Source organism: Scyliorhinus torazame, chromosome 2 (assembly GCF_047496885.1).
Source record: "Scyliorhinus torazame isolate Kashiwa2021f chromosome 2, sScyTor2.1, whole genome shotgun sequence".
NCBI classification, from domain to species: Eukaryota; Metazoa; Chordata; class Chondrichthyes; order Carcharhiniformes; family Scyliorhinidae; genus Scyliorhinus; species Scyliorhinus torazame.
This window is the reverse complement of record NC_092708.1, coordinates 73,437,099-73,457,412: the sequence shown is the minus strand read 5'-3', so window position 1 is coordinate 73,457,412 and position 20,314 is coordinate 73,437,099. Positions and strand designations below refer to the sequence as shown.

General features: G+C 46.1%; 1 protein-coding gene across 8 annotated transcripts in view; it reads right to left on the bottom strand.

The window, feature by feature from the left end:
• Positions 1–20,314, bottom strand: part of LOC140388492 (nck-associated protein 5-like) — a 1,019,364-nt gene that overhangs the window by 81,985 nt on the left and 917,065 nt on the right. For all 8 annotated transcript variants that reach the window (XM_072472774.1, XM_072472791.1, XM_072472783.1 and 5 more), the window contains one exon: positions 690–1,007. In XM_072472774.1, the coding sequence (XP_072328875.1) occupies positions 690–1,007 (318 nt within the window). The remainder of the gene's footprint in view (positions 1–689; positions 1,008–20,314) is intronic.

Sequence of the window (20,314 nt, the reverse complement as noted above, 5' to 3'; positions counted from 1 at the left end):
TTACAGTATCTTGCAACGTTGACATCTTGACATGTTAATTAAGAGACCGTACTCTGCCATTGTCAGTATGGTGACGTCGTGCAACCAGATCACGACAGACATTTCCTATTACCCAGTCTTCATAAAACAATCCATTGCTCATGGATTCTATTCAATTTGTTATAATGACAGTGTTTAATCACATAGCCTGCTCTATACCAGAAATAAGGTCACATACGTGACCATCGAGCTGCACAGCATATAATGTATGGCTGAGCTACCCACAAACACGTACATTATCAGTACAAATATTTCAGACAAAATGAATGTTGTTGAAGCTATCTGCACACGGCATTGCTCGATTCATATTGCTATAGTGCTGGTTATGCAGTATAGCCTTTACGCTAAAAGCACATTTGAAATTATGAGAATAAAATCAAGTGATTGACGCACTAATTATGATATTAGAAATTGTTCACATTGCTTGAGTTTAATGTGAAAGGTTTCATTAAAATTTTAATATGAATATGGTGGATGCCAATGGATTTAAAATTCTGCCATTCCTCTCCTTGGAGACTTCACATTGATAAGCTTTGCTAGCAGGAACTCACATTCTATAAGTTAATTAATCTCTTTATTCCATGACCTGTTATCGCACTGTGCAGAGACATTTGGGTATATAACTTGCTCAAAGTACATTTGACATTCACCTGCTGTAGATGGCTTAGGAAGGCAACTTTGAAATGCTTGTACAGCTCTGGCAGCCACTGTAGGATCCGATACTGAATGACCAATCATGCCTTGCCCAGGAGCGCTGCATTCAGTCCTGTTCGGCACTTCTCGCTCAAGTGTTTTTGCTTTTTGAGAAACATTTGTCAAATGGGGTGCTTCCCGCAGGGATGAGGAAAGGTCACATTCAAGGTAGGATGCTGTTTTGGGGAGATGTCTTCCTGTTGCCCGGTTTGTAGAATCAGGAAGGGGAAAAGTTCCAATTCCACTGTCCAATGTTCTCATCTGACAGCTGGACCCTGAGTTACAGGAAAAGTATATGAATGGGTGGAGCAACTGGAAATACTGGTTGTTACAGCCAATAAAATGGATCATAGCAGGAAAAAGATGCTATAAGAATAAACATTAATTAACATTAAAGAAGTTCTGAATCCTGATACGAACATTGGGCGAAATTCTTTGTTTGGGAAACTATGTGCTGGATTCTCTGATTTTGAGGCTATGCCCGGAGCATATGTCTAGTCTTACGACCAAAAAGTCGGCGCCACCCCCACACCGATGCTTCGCACATTGGGGGGTTAGCAGCCGTGTAAGTAAAGCCCCCGTCCTTACCTGCAGATATGGACGGAGAATTGTCAGGTCCGTAGTCGCGCCGTACAACACGGCGTCGGCCGAGTGCGGACCCGGCATGCCAGATAGTGCCCCGCGTAACCCCTCTCATCACCCCCCCCCCAGTCGCCCCCCCCCAGAGAAGCTCCCCTAGCCAGTGGAAAGGCTCCCCCCCTCCCGACTGTGGCGCCGCTGGACACAGTCCGCAGCCGCCACGCGAGGTTGATGAAACCTCAGACCGCAAGTGATCCACGCCGTCGGGAATTCGGCCCATCGGGGGTGGAGCATTGGGGGAGGGACTTTAGGTGACATCCTGAGGCCGTCCTAACGATATGCAGCGTACTCAGCAATGCCGCTGTTTTGGAGGGGGCGGAGCATCCGAAAAACAGCGCTGCCCCCCGATTTTGGCATCAAAATGGACTCTCCGGTCAATCGCCAAACACGATTTCGGCGTTGGCAATCAGAGAATCCAGCCCTATATTTTCCCGCCGGTACTGAATTGCATCAGGTTTGCACTCCGCCTGGGAGCGCAAATAAGGAAGTGATTCCCAATCCTTTGCCATGGGAATTTATGCAGGCCAAGGATTGCGAGGGATACCATAGGGAATCCCGCTATTGGGCCATCGTTTTGAGTGGTGGACCGATAGCGAGGCCCCGCCGCTGCCTCCGCTCCCCGCATCATGATTCAACCCTTCCCGCTGCGCAATTTGGCCCCTCACCCCCAGATTTTCTGGATGCTTCCCTTCCCCTAATAAAGGGGGCAATTCGACCAGCCCCCCCACCCCGAGACTCTGCAAATAAAGGGACCCCCCTCCGCAGAGATCCTATAAATAAAAGCACCCCCCGGAGAGACCCACTAAATAAAGGGACCCTCAACAGAACCCCAGAAAAGGAACACCTGCCGGGAAGCCCCACAGAAGTGAGAACACTGTCTGAAAACCCTCCAGAAAAGGGACCCCTGTTCAGGAATCGCCCCAGAAGAGAGACCCCTGTCTGGAATCTCGAGAGCAGTCCAGATAGAGGCAGTAAAAATAAAATTACTGCTTTATTGGCAGTCAGTAAAGAGCAAATGATATGCTGGCCTTCATAGCGAGAGGATTTGAGTATAGAAATAGGGATGTTTTACTGCAATTCTGAGGGGCATTGGTGAGGCAATACTTGGAGTATAGTGTGGAGTTCTGGAGTCCTTATCTGAGGAAGGATGTTCTTGCTACGGAGGGAGTGCAGCGAAGGTTTACCAGGCTGATTCCTGGGATGGCGGGACCGTCATATGAGGAGAGACGAAGTCGGCTAGGATTATATTCATTAGAGTTTAGAAGAGTGAGAGGAGATCTCATAGAAACTTACAAAATTCTAACAGGATTAGATAGCGTAAATTCAGAAAGAATGTTCAGAACTAGGGGGTCATAGTTTGAGGATAAGGGGTAAACCTTTTAGGACTAAGTTGAGGAGACATTTCTTCACCCAGAGAGTGGTGAATCTGTGGAATTCACGACCACAGAAAGTAGTTGAGGTCAAAACGTGCAATTTTGAGAAGGAATTAGATATAGCTCTTGGGGCTAAATGGGTCAAGGGATATGGGGGGAAGGCAGGATCAGGGTATTGAAATTGATGATCAGCCATTTTTAATGAATGTCAAGATCAGGCTCAAAGGGCAGAATGATCTCTTCCTGCTTCTATTTTCTATGTTTCTATGTTAACACTTACCTGGCTCAGGCAGAAGAAGCAGCACATGTCAATTCCTGGAAGAGAAAACTAGTCAGCTGTGTTTAAACCCCCTCAGATCTTTGAGCTGCAAAGCATTCATTCATTTATCTTTGCTATTGATTTTACTGGGCTGTGATTGACAGCTTCCACACCCACACGGCTTTCAGCATTTCTCCATTCATCTTCCTTCATGGTTGAATAACTCTAAAGTGCACCAACCCAATGTTTATAAACATCAAGCTTTGATTGACGGGTCCTGGATCACTTCAAACAGAGCTAAGTGCTGTCAATTTCCAGCTGACCACCTCAAAGATCACTCAAGCGTGAAGGAAGGTGGTTGGAAAGCATTTAATTCTGTTTTAGGAGAGGCAGTGGTGTAGTGGTATTGTCCTTGGACAAGTAATCCAGACCCAGGGTAATAATGCTCAGGGGACAAGGGTTCAGATCCAACCAAGGCAGATGGTAAAATTTGAATTAAATAAGTATCTGGAATTAAAAATCTAATGCTGACCATGAAACTATCTCAAAATGTTGCAAAAACCCATCTAGTTCACCAAGTCCTTTTGTAAAGGAAATCTGTCGGCCTTATCTGGTCTGGCCTACATGTGACTCCAGACCCACAGCAATGTGGTTGACTCTTAAATGCCCTCAGGGATGGGGAATAAATGCTGACCCAGCCAGCGATGCCCACATCCCATGAATGAATAAAAAAAAGTGGTCCAGGACCCGTCAATCAAAGCTTGATGTTTATAACCACTGAGATCAGAGCACTTTAGAGTTACTCAACTGTGAAGGAAGATGAATGGAGCAATGTTGACAGCTGTGTGTATGTAGAAGCTGTCAATCACAGCCTAGTAAAATCAATATCAAAGATAAATGAATAAATGTCTTGCAGCTCAAAGATCTGAGGGGGTTTAAACACAGCTGACTGGTTTTCTCTTTCCAGGAATTGATACGTGGTGCTTCCTCTGTCCAAGCCAGCAGGTGTATTGCCCAGGTGAGTGTTAAAGCAGTCATTTTTTTCACTCCCTCTGTTTGAACTGCTCTCTAGTTTCCAGACAGGGGTCTCTCTTGTGGGGGACTTCATGACAGGGGTCTCTTTTCTGGGGGCTTCCCGACAAGGTTCTCTTTTCTGGGGGGTTTCTAGACAGGGTTTTCTGTTCTGGGGGCTTCCTGACAGGGGTCTCTTTTTGGGGGGCTTCCAGTCAAGGGTCTGTTTTTTGGGGGTCTGTGGGGGAGTGGTTGGTATCTTTATTTAGGGGGTCTCTTTAGGGGTCTCTTTATTTAGAGGCCTCTGGGGGTGTCACTTTATTCAGGGGGTCTCTGTAAGGGTCTCTTTATCTAAGGGGATCACTGTGGAGTCGGTGGGAGGAGTTTGGTGGGTGTGGGGTGGGTGGCAGTCGGATGGACTTCAGGGGCAACTTCCTTAAAAGGTTACCCCCTTGCCCATTGCGAGGTTCATCAAGTCTGGGCCACGCTTGTCAATAGCAGTAGTAATTCTTGTCCACGTGATTTCCAAACCGGAGGACCAGATAATCACACATGCCCTGAGAAGATGGTGCCCGGCTTGCTCAGGGGATGCAAATGGGTCTTAATGACCTATTTCATAGAATTCATAGAATTTACAGTGCAGAAGGAGGCCTTTCGGCCCATCGAGTCTGCACCAACTCTTGGAAAGAGCAACCTATCCAAGGTCCACACCTCCACCCTATCCCCATTTCCCAGCAACCCCACCCAACACTATGGGCAATTTTGGACACTAATGACAATTTAGCATGGCCAATCCACCAAACCTGCATCTTCCTGCTGGCGCAGGGCTCGAACCTTGATCCAAATGCCTGCATAGGATCAGAGCATCGGAAATAGGTCGGCGCCTGTCGCCAAGCCCGTTTTTTTCATGACCGTGGGATTCTCAGCTTCAAAGTGAACCACTACTGGCGGCATGAGGCGGAGAATTTTACCCATTGTTGCAATGAAATTATACAGAAACAACATATAAAGTGATTCCTCATAATGTTTCTAATACACCATGGTTTCTAACATGCATTGTTCATGGTTATACCTTTTGCTGAGAAACAGTACATGACATTTTCTTTATCTGTACAGATGTACATCTTTAAAACACTTCATTTGCTGCTGAAACCCTCTTACATGCCTTTGTGGCCTCTACACTTGACAACTGCAATTCATCTCTAGCTAACCTCCCATCTTTCATCCCGCCACCCCCTTCCCCTATAACCCATAATACCGAATTGTATTTATTTATACAGGGGGCGGGATTCTCCGGTTCTGGTTCTCCGGTTTCTTGGTCGCGGGCAGTTCGCTTGTGGCGGGATTCGATCTTCCCGCCATTTGTCAATGGGATTTCCCATTGAAACCAACCCAAGCCACCGCAAAACCTGCTGGTAAGGTTGCATTGCCAGCAGGAAAGTGAATCCCATTGACCGGAGAATTCCGGCCAGTGTCTTTACCACAATAAAGCATCCCAAGCCAATTCACTGGAGAGTTATAAAGCAAACATTTGGCACTTGAGCTATATAAGGAGATATCAGGGAAAATTGCCAAAAGCTTGGTCAAAGAGATTGGTTTGAAGAGCATCTTAAGAGAGGTGTAAGGATGGAGTTCCAGAACATCAGCCATTGGCAGCTAAAGGCATGGCCATCAGTGGTGGAGTGATGAACAATTGCGGATTTTCAAACGGCCATTCAAAGGTCATCCAAAATGTTGCTGTCTCCATTACAGCTTGCACTAATTCCTTTCACGCATCACTTCTGTGCTCTCTGACCAACACTGGCTCCCAGTTAAGCAATGCTTCTGGTTTAAAATTTTCTCCCTTGATTTCAAATCCCTCCATTTCCTTGCCCCAGCCTTTTCTGCAACCTCCTCCAACCCTACAACCTTATATTCGCATTCCTCCCAAATCTGCCCAAACCCAATTTTAATTGGTCCACCACTGATAGCTGCACCTTAGCATCAAAGCCTTGAGTTCTAGGATCCCATCCCTAAATCTCCAAGTTTCTCTATCTATCTATCTTGGGATGTTTAACAATGTTAAGGTGCCATAGAAATGCAAATGATTGCTTGTTCACCAGCTTATTTCCTGCTAGCAAATTAACTGACTGCCTTGAGAAAAACAATTTCTCGGAAATGAAACAGCTAGCATTGAGCTTGTTTAGCCAGGTTTTTCCATGCACGGGTGGCATGGTGGCACTGTGGTTAGCACTGCTGCCTCACAGCACCAGGGACCCAGGTTCAATTCCAGCCTTGGGTGACTGTCTGTGTGGAGTTTGTATGTTCTCTCTGTATCTCCATGGGTTCGGTCAGGTGCTCTGGTCTCCTTCCACAGTCCAATGATGTGCAGGATAGGTGGATTGGCCTTGCTAAAATGTCTCTAAGTGTCTAAAGGCTAGGTGGGGTTACTGGGCTCGGGCAGGGGAATGGACCGAGATAGGGTGCCCTTTCAGAAGATCGGTGCAGACTCAATGGGCCAAATGGCCTTCTGAACTGTAAGAATTCTATGATTCGATGCACGGACAGCAGCGAGAACGACCCGTTATTAAATGGAACTTTGCTTCATTTCGGAGCCTCAGCGAGGAACACCCCGCTGAGGCTGCACTTAGTCTCATTTCCTGCACTAACAGGTTCCGCTCGCCAGTGCAGGAATAGATCGGGACGCCATTCAAACCCCACCATGACCCCCGGGCCCCCTAATGCCTCATCTCACCTATAAGAGGTGGCATCAGGGGTCCCAAGGTACCACCATGCTCAGAGCCCAACCACCCAGAGGCCCCTGATCTGCACGGACTCAAAATTTTAACTCTGTTTTTCACTCTAGACAATGCCAGACCTGCTGAATTTTTCCAGCATTTTCTGTTTTATCGCAGATTGCCAGCATCTGCAGTATTCTGCTTTTATTACATAACTTATTGTATGCTCACGAAGTTGGACAAAAATGGACCAATTTCAGTAGCTACTGCTAGTTGAAAGTAAAACTTTCTTTTTATTGAAAAAGGGTAGGAATTCAGACTTGATTTCCCCTTCAACTCCAAATTTTAAACTTTTTGAATCCTATGACAACTACTGCCTTTCCAAACCATCAGGAATAAGGGGCATACTCGTTAGACCATCAGTGTTCTGTCAGGGCATGTGAACTTGCTTGCTTTTGTAAACTGCTTTGGAAGCTGTTTCTGCTGGTTTTCTGTTCTACTGTTGACACTCCAAATTCACTTGCACATTTCGGCCCTGCCCACCATGTAGGCTCATGGGTGTACAATTTTTAAGGCTTGTGGTTACCAGTTGTTGCACTCACAATGCACTCGGTGTGGATTAGAATGAGCCGTATAAGCCATTGCTTTTGTCAGAATCAAACGAGACAACTGGAAATGAGAGGTTTAAGGGCCTGAAAAGTTTCAACAATGATTCCTGCAGCTCAGAATAACCTTTCTGGAATAAATCTTGCTTTGATGGTGTTCTGCTCACACTGACTGGCCCATTGTTTCTGAGGATGTGACATTTCGACACCCCCACCACACTCATCCATAGTCAGGGCTTCTCAGGATCAATGTGGCATTCCCTCCAGACACACCTTTGCATGTCATTATCAAGCTGGAGGAGGAGGAGCAGCAGAGACTGAAGCAAAAAGGAGAGTCAGGCAGCATTTTTAGAGAATTTAATCCAGGATCCAGCCTTTTAAATCACATCACAATAGTCCCTTATGCCACTGCACGTCCATGTCAATATTCATTACCTGACAAAGGCTCATTGACCCGCAACGTTAACCCCAATTTCCTTTCTCCACAGATGCTGCCTGACGTTCTGAGTTTTTCCTGCATTTTCTGGGACAGAAATGGCACTATAACTTTGAAAGAAAATTAACATAAGCAAAAGCTTTTATCTAACTCAAATTGGTCTTTAAATGTTGCCTCTATGATTATAGTCTTCCATGTGGCAAAGGAAGCGTATGAAGCTTTTTAGTTTATACAGAAAAGCTACGACAGAAAAAAAATGTTTCCAACAATACTTCATCCATATACATGTCTTTTTGACACATCTTGACTGAAATAATATGATTTGCTATTGAAAGGCATAAGTTGCAATCCTGGGACTCTGCAGAGATGAGATTTGTACTTAAGTCCCTGATTTTACAGTGGTAATGACAGCAAAACTGTCAGTGTACAGCGTCCTTACTCCACTGTAAATGAAAGCAACTCTTGGAGTCAGGACATGTGCAAATATTGCTGAAATCCAGAAGTTGCTGCCATTGATTCTACGCTTTTCCTGAGCTTGCTAACTTGACAAGATCAGTGAATTAAGAAAGTTTTCACTTCTACTCTGTTGAATCTAGCTGTCAGAACTCTTCAAAAAGAGATGCACCTTGTTGAACATGGGATAAACGGATTTTTAATGATGTATTAAATCTGTAATTACTGCCACATACCCTCAGTGGTCTTGGAGAGCTCATTTTATATTTCTGGAGATCATAAGAAATTCAACATAGTTTCAAACGTATTTTAATTTGTAGCTTTTTTAGTTTCTACCTTAATCGAATCATAATCATTTATTTCACTATCTGAAAATTTAAATCAACAGTGAAGGGCTGCACGGTCGCATAGTGGTTAGCACTGCTGCCTCACAGCACCAAGGACCCGGGTTCAATTCCGGCCTCGGGTGACTGTGTAGAGTTTGCACTTTCTCCCGTGTCTGCGTGGGTCTCCTTCGGGTGCTCTGGTTTCCTCCCAGTCTAAAGATGTGCAGGTTAAATGGATTGGCCATGCAAAATGAACCCTTAGTGTTCAAAAGGTTAGATGAATTTACTGGTTTATGATAGGGGCATGGGCCTAGGTAGGGTGCTCTTTCCAAGGATCAGTGTAGACCCAATGCACTGTAGGGATTCTATGATAATCAATGACAATGAAGGACAACCACTTTTAACATCCTGGTTTGCTTTGTGTGCCAGGCGCTTGGCGATCCCCTTGTTTTGGCACCAGATTTAAATTGCCATCAGGAAACGGAAAAATCACGCTGCAGAAGTGGCGAGACCATTGTGGGCAACTTTCTTCAAGGTCAGGAGCGAGCACCATTGCTTTATCATTGGCCACAAAACCCACTGGTAGTGTTTATCACAGTATACTGAGGCCCAATCTCTCCTCACAAGCACCATTGACACAATGTTTCTTCACAATACCTGGTTATATTTGATATCAATTGTGTAACTTGGTAGAAGATCTCACAAGCAGCAAATCTCTCTCCCGTTGCCTACTTGATGCTACAAGTTATTTGTTTTGTCCTTTAATAGGAGGTAGTGTTTGAACCCAAAGAGTTAACAAATTAGGAAAATAAAAACATTGATTTATTAATTATTTTGCATGCCGACTCTGTGCTTTATAAGCCTTCCTTTCTCAAAGCTCCGTGACTTTATTTTCTCCATTAAGACCTGACTTTTTCTCACGACAGCCTCAGTCCAGTTCAAAACAAAACATTCTCACTGACTGGCACTGATTTGGCAACCTCGCAGAGATGGGAGTGTTTTACACTGACACTGCGTATCCAAAACAGAAAACATTTAATGGAACACCATCAAGCAGCACGGTGGCACAGTGGTTAGCACTGGGAGTGGTGCTGAGGTGTCAGGTTCGATCCCTCCCCTCGGTCACTGTCAGTGTGGAGTTTACACATTCTCCCCGTGTCTGCTTGGGTTTCGCTCCCACAACCCAAAAGATCTGCAGGGTCGGTGGCCACGTTAAATTGCCCCTTAATTGGAAAAAGTTAATTGGGTACTCTAAATTTAAAAAAAATTATTGAACACCATCAACATAACTCATTTAAGAGCACAAAGAATATGCACAAGACATATTTATTTAAAAACAGTTCCCAATTGCTTGATATTTATTGACATTACCAGTTCTTATCTACATGGGAATCCCTCTGTAAAGGCGCACTTCTTCCTCTTAAAAGAATTTAGGAATGAGAGTGAGGTTACATTAACCAACATTACATTATGATACCAGGTTGGGTGGTGGGGAGGAGTTTGTCTAACAAGGAAGTGTTATCTTGATGCAACTTCTATTACACCATCACAGTATCTTGCATCAGATTATCATAGAATTTACAGTGCAGAAGGAGGCCATTCGGCCCATCGAGTCTGCACCGGCTCTTGGAAAGAGCACCCTGCCCAAGGTAAACACCTCCACCCTAACCCCATAGCCCAGTAACCATCCCAATACTAAGGGCAATTTTGGCCACTAAGGGCAATTTATTATGGCCAATCCACCTAACCTGCACATCTTTGGACTGTGGGAGGAAACCGGAGCACCCGGAGGAAACCCACGCACACACGGGGAGGAAGTGCAGACTCCGCACAGACAGTGACCCAAGCCGGAATCGAACCTGGGACCCTGGAGCTGTGAAGCAATTAGACAGAACTTAGGAGAGCAACATTATAATTGGAAGCCTTAGTGACAGCAAAGCCGACTCCACAGATTCCGGGGTGCCCTTTTTAAAGGGCACCCCAATCTGTACAGAAACAAATACACCCCACCGCTCCCACGGATATGAGCACCCCACCCCCCAACAGGTACTGGGGAAACCTCCCCCACACATAAAGGGTACCCCTCCAATGGGGCTACCCAGAGGGCCCTCCCTGTCCCTACTCCTTGGCATTTCCAGGTTGGCCGTGTCAGGGCACTGCTCAAGCATGCCCCTTTCCTCCCGGGGCAATAATTACCTTTGCGCCCCAGCGGGTTCCCCTCGACTACCTCACACTGTGCAAAAACAGTTGTAAACCTCGCCGATGTGATGTCACGCCGGCGTGGGGGGACCTCTTAATGTGGGGGGAGCAGATAATGGGGAAGCCTTTCAGTGGATGTAAATGTATTTAAATTGATTTAACTGAGGTTCCCGCAATGTCATGGATGAGGGGCAGGGAAAACCAGAGAACGGAATCTCGCTGCTGAGATTCTAATTTCACCAGTCTCGCGAGACGTTCTGCCGGTGTCACCACTTTCACCCACGGCGAACATCAGCAGCGAGTCCCCACCTATATGTCTTGGTACTTTCCATTTCTGTGATGTAATGCAACCTGGGGTAAGGTGAGAGGATGTTATGTTCAGCATGATGAGGGCCACAGTCTCCACAAGTTTACAAATAGATCCCACTGTAACCAAGTTTAAAAAAAAAAATTTAAAGTGCCCAATTTTTTTTTTCCCAGTTAAGGGGCAATTTAGCGTGGCCAATCCACTTACCCTGTACGTCTTTGGATTATGGGGGTGAGACCCATGCAGACACGGGGAGAATGTGCAAACTCCACACGGACAGTGACCCAGGGCCGGGATCGAACCTGTGTCCTCGGCGCCGTGAGGCACCACTATAACCAAGTTAAGGAAGTTTTATTGGTCTTCTGAAAAAGAGAGTCAAAGGGATGGCAAATTATTTAAATAAGGCTGACCATGAAAGCCCCTGAATGGTAGCAGGGACTGGAATTTTTGAACTTTGTGAAATGGTGGGAACCTGAGCTGTGCTTTGTCGTAGTGTGGGTATCCACTACCCAAATTAACTGCCAATTATCCTCAGGATAAACATACATTACACCAAAGACACAAATGATAACTGAATCAAATCTCATCATGCTTAACTTCATTTACAAGTTTGTAACACTTCTTTTATGTCAAACATTCTAGCAGTTATATCGTTCTTCAGGAATTTCTGTACAAACATGGAAAGCAACATTAAAACTCAGAAAAAATCAGTCAAGCAAACAAAATTCCGATGATACACTTAACTAGTTCTTAAGTTATCAATAGAAAATAAAGAACAACAATCAAATGTGATTTTTTTTTGGTCAACTAACAGGACAGCAAAATCTTAAATGATGAGAGATTCGGAGCTGTGGAGGAGTAAATGGATTTATGTGTCCGCGCAGGCAAATCATTTAAAGCTAGTGAACAGGTACAAAAAGTAATTAAATAGCAAATTGAATGCTAGCCTTTATCTCAAGAGAGTTGGATCACAAAATTGAGGAAGTTGTGCTTCAGTTGCACAGAGCTTTGTCAGACCCCACCTGGAATACTGCATTCAGGTTGAAGGGTTAAATTGCATGGATCAGTTGCATAGAATTATAGAATTTACAGTGCAAAGAGGCCATTCAGCCCATCGAGTCTGCCCTTGGAAAGAGCACCCTGCTTAAGCACATGGCTCCACCCTATTCCCCATAACGCCACCCAAACTTTTGGACACTAAGGGGCAATTTAGCACGACAATCCACCTAACCTGCACATCTTTGAACAGTGGGAAGAAACCGGAGCACCCGGAGGAAACCTGCGCAAACAGGGGGGACAATGCAAACTCCACACAGACAGACACCCGAGTCTGGAATTGTACCTGGGACACTGGAGCTGTGAGGCAGCGGTGCTAACCACTGTGCCGCCAATAAAACTGGTCTGCATGCCATTGTGTTTAGCAAGATGGTGGATGATCTGATCAAGACTATCAAGTGATAAGAGATTCAACAGGAGAAATGCAAGGAAACAATTTCCTCTTATGGCGGATCCCAGAATAAGTGAATATACATCTAAAATAATTGAATATACAACTAAAATGGGCGGTTTAGAACAGGGCTAAATCGCTGGCTTTGAAAGCAGACCAAGGCAGGCCAGCAAGCACGGTTCGATTCCCGTAACAGTCTCCCCGAACAGGCGCCGGAATGTGGCGACTAGGGGCTTTTCACAGTAACTTCATTTGAAGCCTACTTGTGACAATAAGCGATTTTCATTTCATTTTTCATTTCAAAATCAGATCCAGGCCATTTAAAACTGGACTCAGGATACACACAATGAAAGTATGTATTAGAAATCTAAAACTCAAATTCTCAAGAGGCTGTACATGCTATTTTTTTGAAGATATCATTTATTCATAGGATGTGGTGAGCTGACAGTATGAAGGTTACCACCTAAGATAACAGCTCATGGCATTGAGGGTAATATATTGTGATGATTGGAGGATTGGCTGATTAACAGGAAACAGAGAGTCAGGCGAAATGGGTAATTTTCAGGTTGGCAAACTAACCCGTGGAGACTCAAAGGGATAAGTCCTGATGACTCAACAATTTATGGTCTATGTTAATGATTTGGATTAAGGGATGGAGTATATTTTAGCCAAACTTGATGATGATACAAAGATAGGTAGAACGTTAAGTTGTGAGGGAGACACAAAGAATCTGCAAAGGGATATTGTAGCCAGTTAAAATGGCTAACTCCCGCTTTAGAATGGCTAACCCCGATTTAAAATGGCGAACGGCAAAGGCTGATGGGAAAATCAGCCAAAAGGACTAAAACAAGCAGCTACAGGTAAACTGTGCTGCATACTAATGAGCAATCCCCGGGAACAATGTGCAACATTTTAGACACAAAGCCAACCCAGACTTTTCGGCGCCAACAGGAGCCTGCACAAAGGGAGGTGAACGACTACCTCAAGACCGCCCATCGATCAAGGAATCGCTCCAGCATTGGAGAATATCGAACCAAGTGATTGGGACAAAGTCCAATCACTTGGAACCAGGTACAGGGTCCACCCCGAAAGGCGGGAAGCCCCTGGAGACTATAAGAATAGAGTCCAAGTTTAAATCAACCCTTCTGCCACCCTTCCGCACCCTTCTGCTTGCCTTCTGCACTCTTCAACAGCCGCTCAAATCGTAAGTCTTACTTCAACGCTCGCTACGAGATAGGCTATCAATCTGTACCAGCTTCGAATCCCGCAGGCTCAGAACCCAAACGAAAGGCCGCTCGTTTCCCTGACCTGGTGGGCCATTTCCAAGTTAAGTATTGGCCTATTAGTTGTAGGAAGTAGCTTAGACGTAGAATTTATGCATGAGTATTGATTACTGTATATAATAAATGTGCGTTGATTTAACTCTTACTATGCGGTGTGTTGGATTATTGATCATTACTCGGACTTGAACCACGTGGCGGTATCAGAAAGATACCTGGAGACTCAAGAGCAAAGGTGATAGAACAGAGCAATTAAACTAAGGCTAAAGTTAGAAACAACATTTGGCGACATCCTGACGGGACCCGATCTAGAAGTGGAAAACCACTCCGAGAGAACCCAAGAATCTGAATTAGAGATCCAATTGGAAACAGAAAACCACAAGTGTTTAAGCAGTTCTGATCAATAGTCATAATTTGGAAGTGTGTGTATGCATGCGTAACTAACAGGGCTATAAGGTAAAACTGATAGATTTTTGTTGCGTCAAAACTGTCGGAAGTTTGTATATCGGAAAGTAGCGAAATCCGTACCCGTATTTACAGCACCGCCTTAGCTCCCCTGTTCCAAATTTAAAAGAAGCATTCGGATAGGAAAGATGGCAATGCAGCGCCTCATGGACCCTGAGGAATTTGCGGTTGCAGCAACCAGCAGCAGTAGAGTGGGACAATGTCCCATTTGGGAGGAAGAAATCAGGAAATATCTCAAAGGGAAAGCATGGCCCCTTTGGAATGATTTCTGTGATAATGAGGAATCAGGTCCCGGGAGTATAGGACATACTTGGTGGGAGAACCTGAGTGAGATCCACAAAAAGAGCTTGGGGAAAGCTTGCAAGCCGATGGCAATCGTTTCCTGCTTGGCAAAATTGTGAGGCACAGAGGAGGTCGTTAGGACGCTCCGGAAAGAAGTTGAGGGCATACATCGGATGAGTAAGGTCGACGTAAGCGAAGTAGAAAAGGAGAATATGGAATTGAGGAGGAAATTGGCAGCAAAAGATGGAGAGGTGGGTGACGCCAAAAGGGCTCACCAGTCTTGTCTGGCGCATTTAAGCAGCTTCCAGTCTCAATACGAAAAGGCCTATCAGGACACGCAACGTGCAGTCCTGGTACGTGATGAAACAGAAAAACAGGTAGAAGCATTACAGAGACAGTGTAGCGATCTAACTGCAGCATTAAGAGCACTCCATGCTGCCACCACAGAACAAAGACAAAGCACATTAGATCACGCAAAGTGCCGGAAGCAGATTGCAGAGCTGCAATCGCTGCTTTCTGTTCAAAAAGGTTTTCAGGAAACCTTTGGAGAAAGATTAGATCAGGAAGACGGCCCTGATTGGGAAGAATTAAATGAAACAGCGCAGAGATATGTTCAGGGAACATGTGCGCAGGGAAAGCCACAAAAGAGAAAAGCGCCCCAACCCCCCACACAGCAGATAGTTCACGCTCCAATGAACCCAGTAACCACCCGCCGCACAGCCACACCAGACGATGTGGAATTTCTATACTCCACCCCCTTAACAGTGACCCAGTTACGGGACGCGTGCGATAAGATCACACCATTCCTCCCCACCTCAGACCCCCACCATTTCTTTGCCACAGTTAGACGTCAGGCGAACATGTACGCCCTGGATGAGCGAGAGCATGTAAAACTCATGGTTTTAAGTTTAGATCCGTCAGTAGCAGCAGCCCTTCCCGACCCACAGAATGTAGGAGGAGGCACCCTTGCAGAAATGCATACCGCGATCCTGGATGCGATCGGGTATAACCGGGGTGAGCCCGTAGATGGCCTCAACAAATGTAGGCAAAAGAAATCTGAGCACCCCACAGCGTTCGCTGGACGCCTGTGGATCCACTTTGCAGCAGTCTTTGGAGACTTAGACCGTGCCCATTTGTCCCCAGGCAACATGGCCAAATGGACCCGCACCCTTATCTCCCATGCCACAGAAACAGGACAAAAAGCCTGTACGAATTATGACCCCTCAGAGGAAGCCCACAATGAGAAATGGGTTTTAAAAAGATTGTCCCGCGCTTGGGAGCAGTCTGTACAAAGCAAACCCGCAGTTAAAAATCCCGAAGAACAGCAGGCAGAAGCAGACAAACCCGCAGTTAGGGAACCCGAGGAAGAGCAGGCAGACATGCATCCAGTTAAAATGCACCAGAACCCCGCATGGGTAAACGAAGGAAGCAACAGCCCCCCCAGAAACCACCGGAATGTTATAATTGCGGACAATTAGGACATTACGCACGAGAATGTCAAGCCCGCCTGAAACTGCAACGGAATCAGCCCACAAATGCCCCCCGAACCAGCGAAGACACCAACCCCCCACCCAGGGAACCATACCCAAGGGAACAATGCACCAGAGAGCCTGCTCCACTTTATGTGCCCCAGGGGTCATGTTACAACTGTGGGCAGCCAAGTCACTTTGCCCGAGATTGCAGGAGACCCCCACCAGCTAGACTAGCCCCCAGATAGGAAAGAGAACACCACTCACAGCAGCTACAAGGTCCCAGCTGCCCCATGCAAACTGGGAGCGCTTACCCACCACTTCTCATGGCAGCGTTACCTCAACAAGGCCACTTCATTTTTGTTTCACTCCTCCTTCCTTTCTTCTTCGGTCACGCTGCACTCCCTCCATATGCTAGTTACACCCCAGCCCAAATGTGATTTACGATGTCCCGTATTCTGATGGAACCTGCAGAATGTTTTATGTTGTTTGTAAGTTTGTTAAATGTTGTATGTCCGGCAGGAGACTTTTCTCACTGCCCCGCCCCTATTTGGCCGAAACCTCTGAGGACTTGCCTACAGAGACTCACCAGTTCAGCAGAAACCTCTGAGAGCTTGTCTGCAGAGACTGGTTACGGAACCAGATGCCCGTTCATAACTGCCCTTCTGGTTCAAAGGAAAGAACCACTATGGCAGCCCCACCACGATGACTACATTTTTTGCCCGTTCTTGTCGGTTGCTCAGGCAGTGGAGAAACGGCTTGGGACCCGCCCTGCCTGGGAACCCCCCCTATGGTCAACTACGCTCGGGTAGGAGAGATACGGCATTGGTAGCCGTCCTACCCGGGGACTCCATCCAAATCGCACCCGTCGCGGCCCATGCGCACCTCATTTTGGCATTTTTTGTTCAAAAAGTTTTGTTTTGTTTAGGTAACCTTTAAGTTGCCGGCCATCTGCTATTTACATCCTGGAACATTTGGATGCTAAATCAGAACTGGTTCATTATTGGGAAGTGTGCCGTGTCCTAAAATTTGTTTTTGAAAAAAAATGAGGGAGTCACACTTAGTGACCAATTATAAAGGGAATAATTGGCACCAAAGGACAGACACACTAGCGTACAAGATATTAAACAAAGATAGTTACAGCCACTATGCTTGTTTCTACAGAACTCCAGAAGCTCCAGGACCGGAGAAGACAAAGAAAGAAAAGGAAAGAGAAGAGCCATGAGGACCTCCTTCAAGTGGATCACCCTTGTGCTATTGGACATTTGGTTACGCGCGAACGCGAACCCCATGACTTCAAGACCCCCAGCCGTTAATGTTTCACTTTCCTGCAGTACCCAGAGCCCAGTCACCAGCGACACTACATCATCTTGGTGTGCCAGGTTCATAACCTGGTACTCCCTGTCCTATGTGATCGAAACACTACTAGCGTTGGCGATACTCTGCTGCATCGTGCAGACTATGCGTCTACGGAAATGGAGAAGGAGAGCCTACTGCGCTCGAACCCCGGTATATAGGATCAGATCCCCGATGTTCGGTTACGACCAGACCCCCGACCCCTGCGATCTATAATAAAGTGCATTCACTTGCGTTATTGTTATTGTAAATAAAGAGATGTAAAGAACCTTTCATGAGCAAATTGTATGATCCTTGCTTGACTGCCAAGCCAGGAAAGACTGTATGAAATGCTATGATTTTGTTGTATGATTGAGGAAGGTAGGATAATGGAATGTTTAAGTGAGTGTAGTATATTAAGAATAAGTTAGAGGTTCCCAGTTTATTGTTTTGTAATGCATGTCGCTGTCTGACATAGCGCCCTTAGAATTGTTAGTTAAAATTTTTTGTGCATAGCTATGGTCAGTGCAGAGGCCATGAAGGAAGTGCCCCCCCCCCCCCCCCCCCAGGTCAGGGAATGGAAAGCAACATAATGATGTGATCCTTCACGCTTCGCGTTAGGATCTCAAGGAGGGTTGTAGCCAGTTAAAATGGCTAACTCCCGATTTAGAATGGCTAACCCCGATTTAAAATGGCAAACGGCAAAGGCTGATGGGAAAATCAGCCAACAGGACTAAAACAAGCAGCTACAGGTAAACTGTGTGTTCACCCCTGGGAAGGCCAGACAAGATCGATACCGGGAACCATCAGCACAACAAAACACCAGCCATCTGCATACTAATGAGCAATCCCCGGGAACAATGTGCAACATTTTAGACACAAAGCCAACCCAGTCTTTTCGGCGCCAACAGGAGCCTACACAAAGGAAGGTGAACGACCACCTCAAGACCGCCCATCGATCAAGGAATCGCTCCAGCATTGGAGAATATCGAACCAAGTGACTGGGACAAAGTCCAATCACTTGGAACCAGGTACAGGGTCCACCCCGAAAGGCGGGAAGCCCCTGGGGACTATAAGAATAGAGTCCAAGTTTAAATCAACCCTTCTGCCACCCTTCCGCACCCTTCTGCTAGCCTTCTGCACTCTTCAACAGCCGCTCAAATCGTAAGTCTTACTTCAACACTCGCTACGAGATAGGCGCTCCTAGCTATCAATCTGTACCAGCTTCGAATCCCGCAGGCTCAGAACCCGAACGAAAGGCCATTCGTTTCCCTGACCTGGTGGGCCATTTCCAAGTTAAGTATTGGCCTGTTAGTTGTAGGAAGTAGCTTAGACGTAGAATTTATGCATGAGTATTGATTACTGTATATAATAAATGTGCATTGATTTAACTCTTACTCAGTGGTGTTGGATTATTGATCATTACTCGGACTTGAACCACGTGGCGGTATCAGAAAGATACCTGGCGACTCAAGAGCAAAGGTGATAGAACAGAGCAATTAAACTAAGGCTAAAGTTAGCAACAACAATATAAGCAGATTACAGCGGATGCTGGAATCTGAAACGAAAGACAAAATACTGGAAAATCTCAGCAGGTCTGGCAGCATCTGTAGGGAGAGAAAAGAGCTAACGTTTCAAGCCCGATGACTCTTTGTCAAAGCTGGGGCATGAGCTTTGACAAAGAGTCATCGGACTAAAAACGTTAGCTCTTTTCTCTCCCTACAGATGCTGCCAGACCTGCTGAGATTTTACACTTTTTCTCTTTCGCTGAAAAGGAATATGTTGTGTTTGGTGTTCCATGTCTAGCAAGGAATCCACAGAACTGCTTGTGACTTGGCCAAACCAGGATATTTATTAATACACACGTGGTAAGATAACAATCTGACGCATGAAGCGCATCACCTCCATACTCCCAGAACACCTTGATCCACTGCAGTTTGCATACCGTCGCAACCGGTACACAGCAGATGCCAGTTCCCTGGCCCTACACTCATCCCTAGAGCATCTCAACAACAAGGATTCCTAGATCAGACTCCTATTTATTGATTACAGCTCCGCCCTCAACACCATAATCTCAGCCAAGCTCATATCAAAGCTCCAAAACCTCGGACTTGGCTCCTCACTCTGCAACTGGATCCTCGACTTTGACCAACAGACCACAATCAGTAAGAATGAACAACACCTCCTCCACAATAGTCCTCAATACCAGGGCCCCGCAAGGCTGCGTACTTAGCCCCCTACTCTATTCCGTGTACACACACAACTGCGTGGCAAAATTTGGTTCCAACTCCATCTACAAGTTTGCTGATGATACGACCATAATGGGCCGGATCTCGAATAATGACGAGTCAGAATACAGGAGGGAGATAGAGAACCTAGTGGAATGGTGCAGCGACAACAATCTCTCCCTCAATGCCTGCAAAACTAAAGAGCTGCTCATTGTACTGTACACACCCCTGTCAGCATCAACAGGGCCGAGGTGGAGATGGTTAGCAGTTTAAAATTCCTAGGAGTGCACATCTCCAAAAATCTGTCCTGGTCCACCCACGTCGACACTACCACCAAGAAAGCACAACAGCGCCTATACTTCCTCAGGAAACTAAGGAAATTCAGCATGTCCACATTAACCCTTACCAACTTTTACAGATGTACCATATCTGGCTGCATTACAGCCTGGCATGGCAACTGCTCAGCCCAGGAGGGCAAGAAACTCCAGAGAGTCGTGAACGCCGCCCAGTCCATCACACGAACCTGCCTCCCACCCACTGACTCCATTTACACCTCCCGATGCCTGGGGATAGCGGGCTGCATAATCAAAGACCCCTCCCACCCGGCTTACTCACTCTTCCAACTTCTTCCATCGGGCAGGAGATACAGAAGTCTGAGAACACGCACGAACAGACTCAAAAACAGCTTCTCCCCGCTGTTACCAGACTCCTAAATGACCCTCTTATGGGCTGACCTCATTAACACTACACC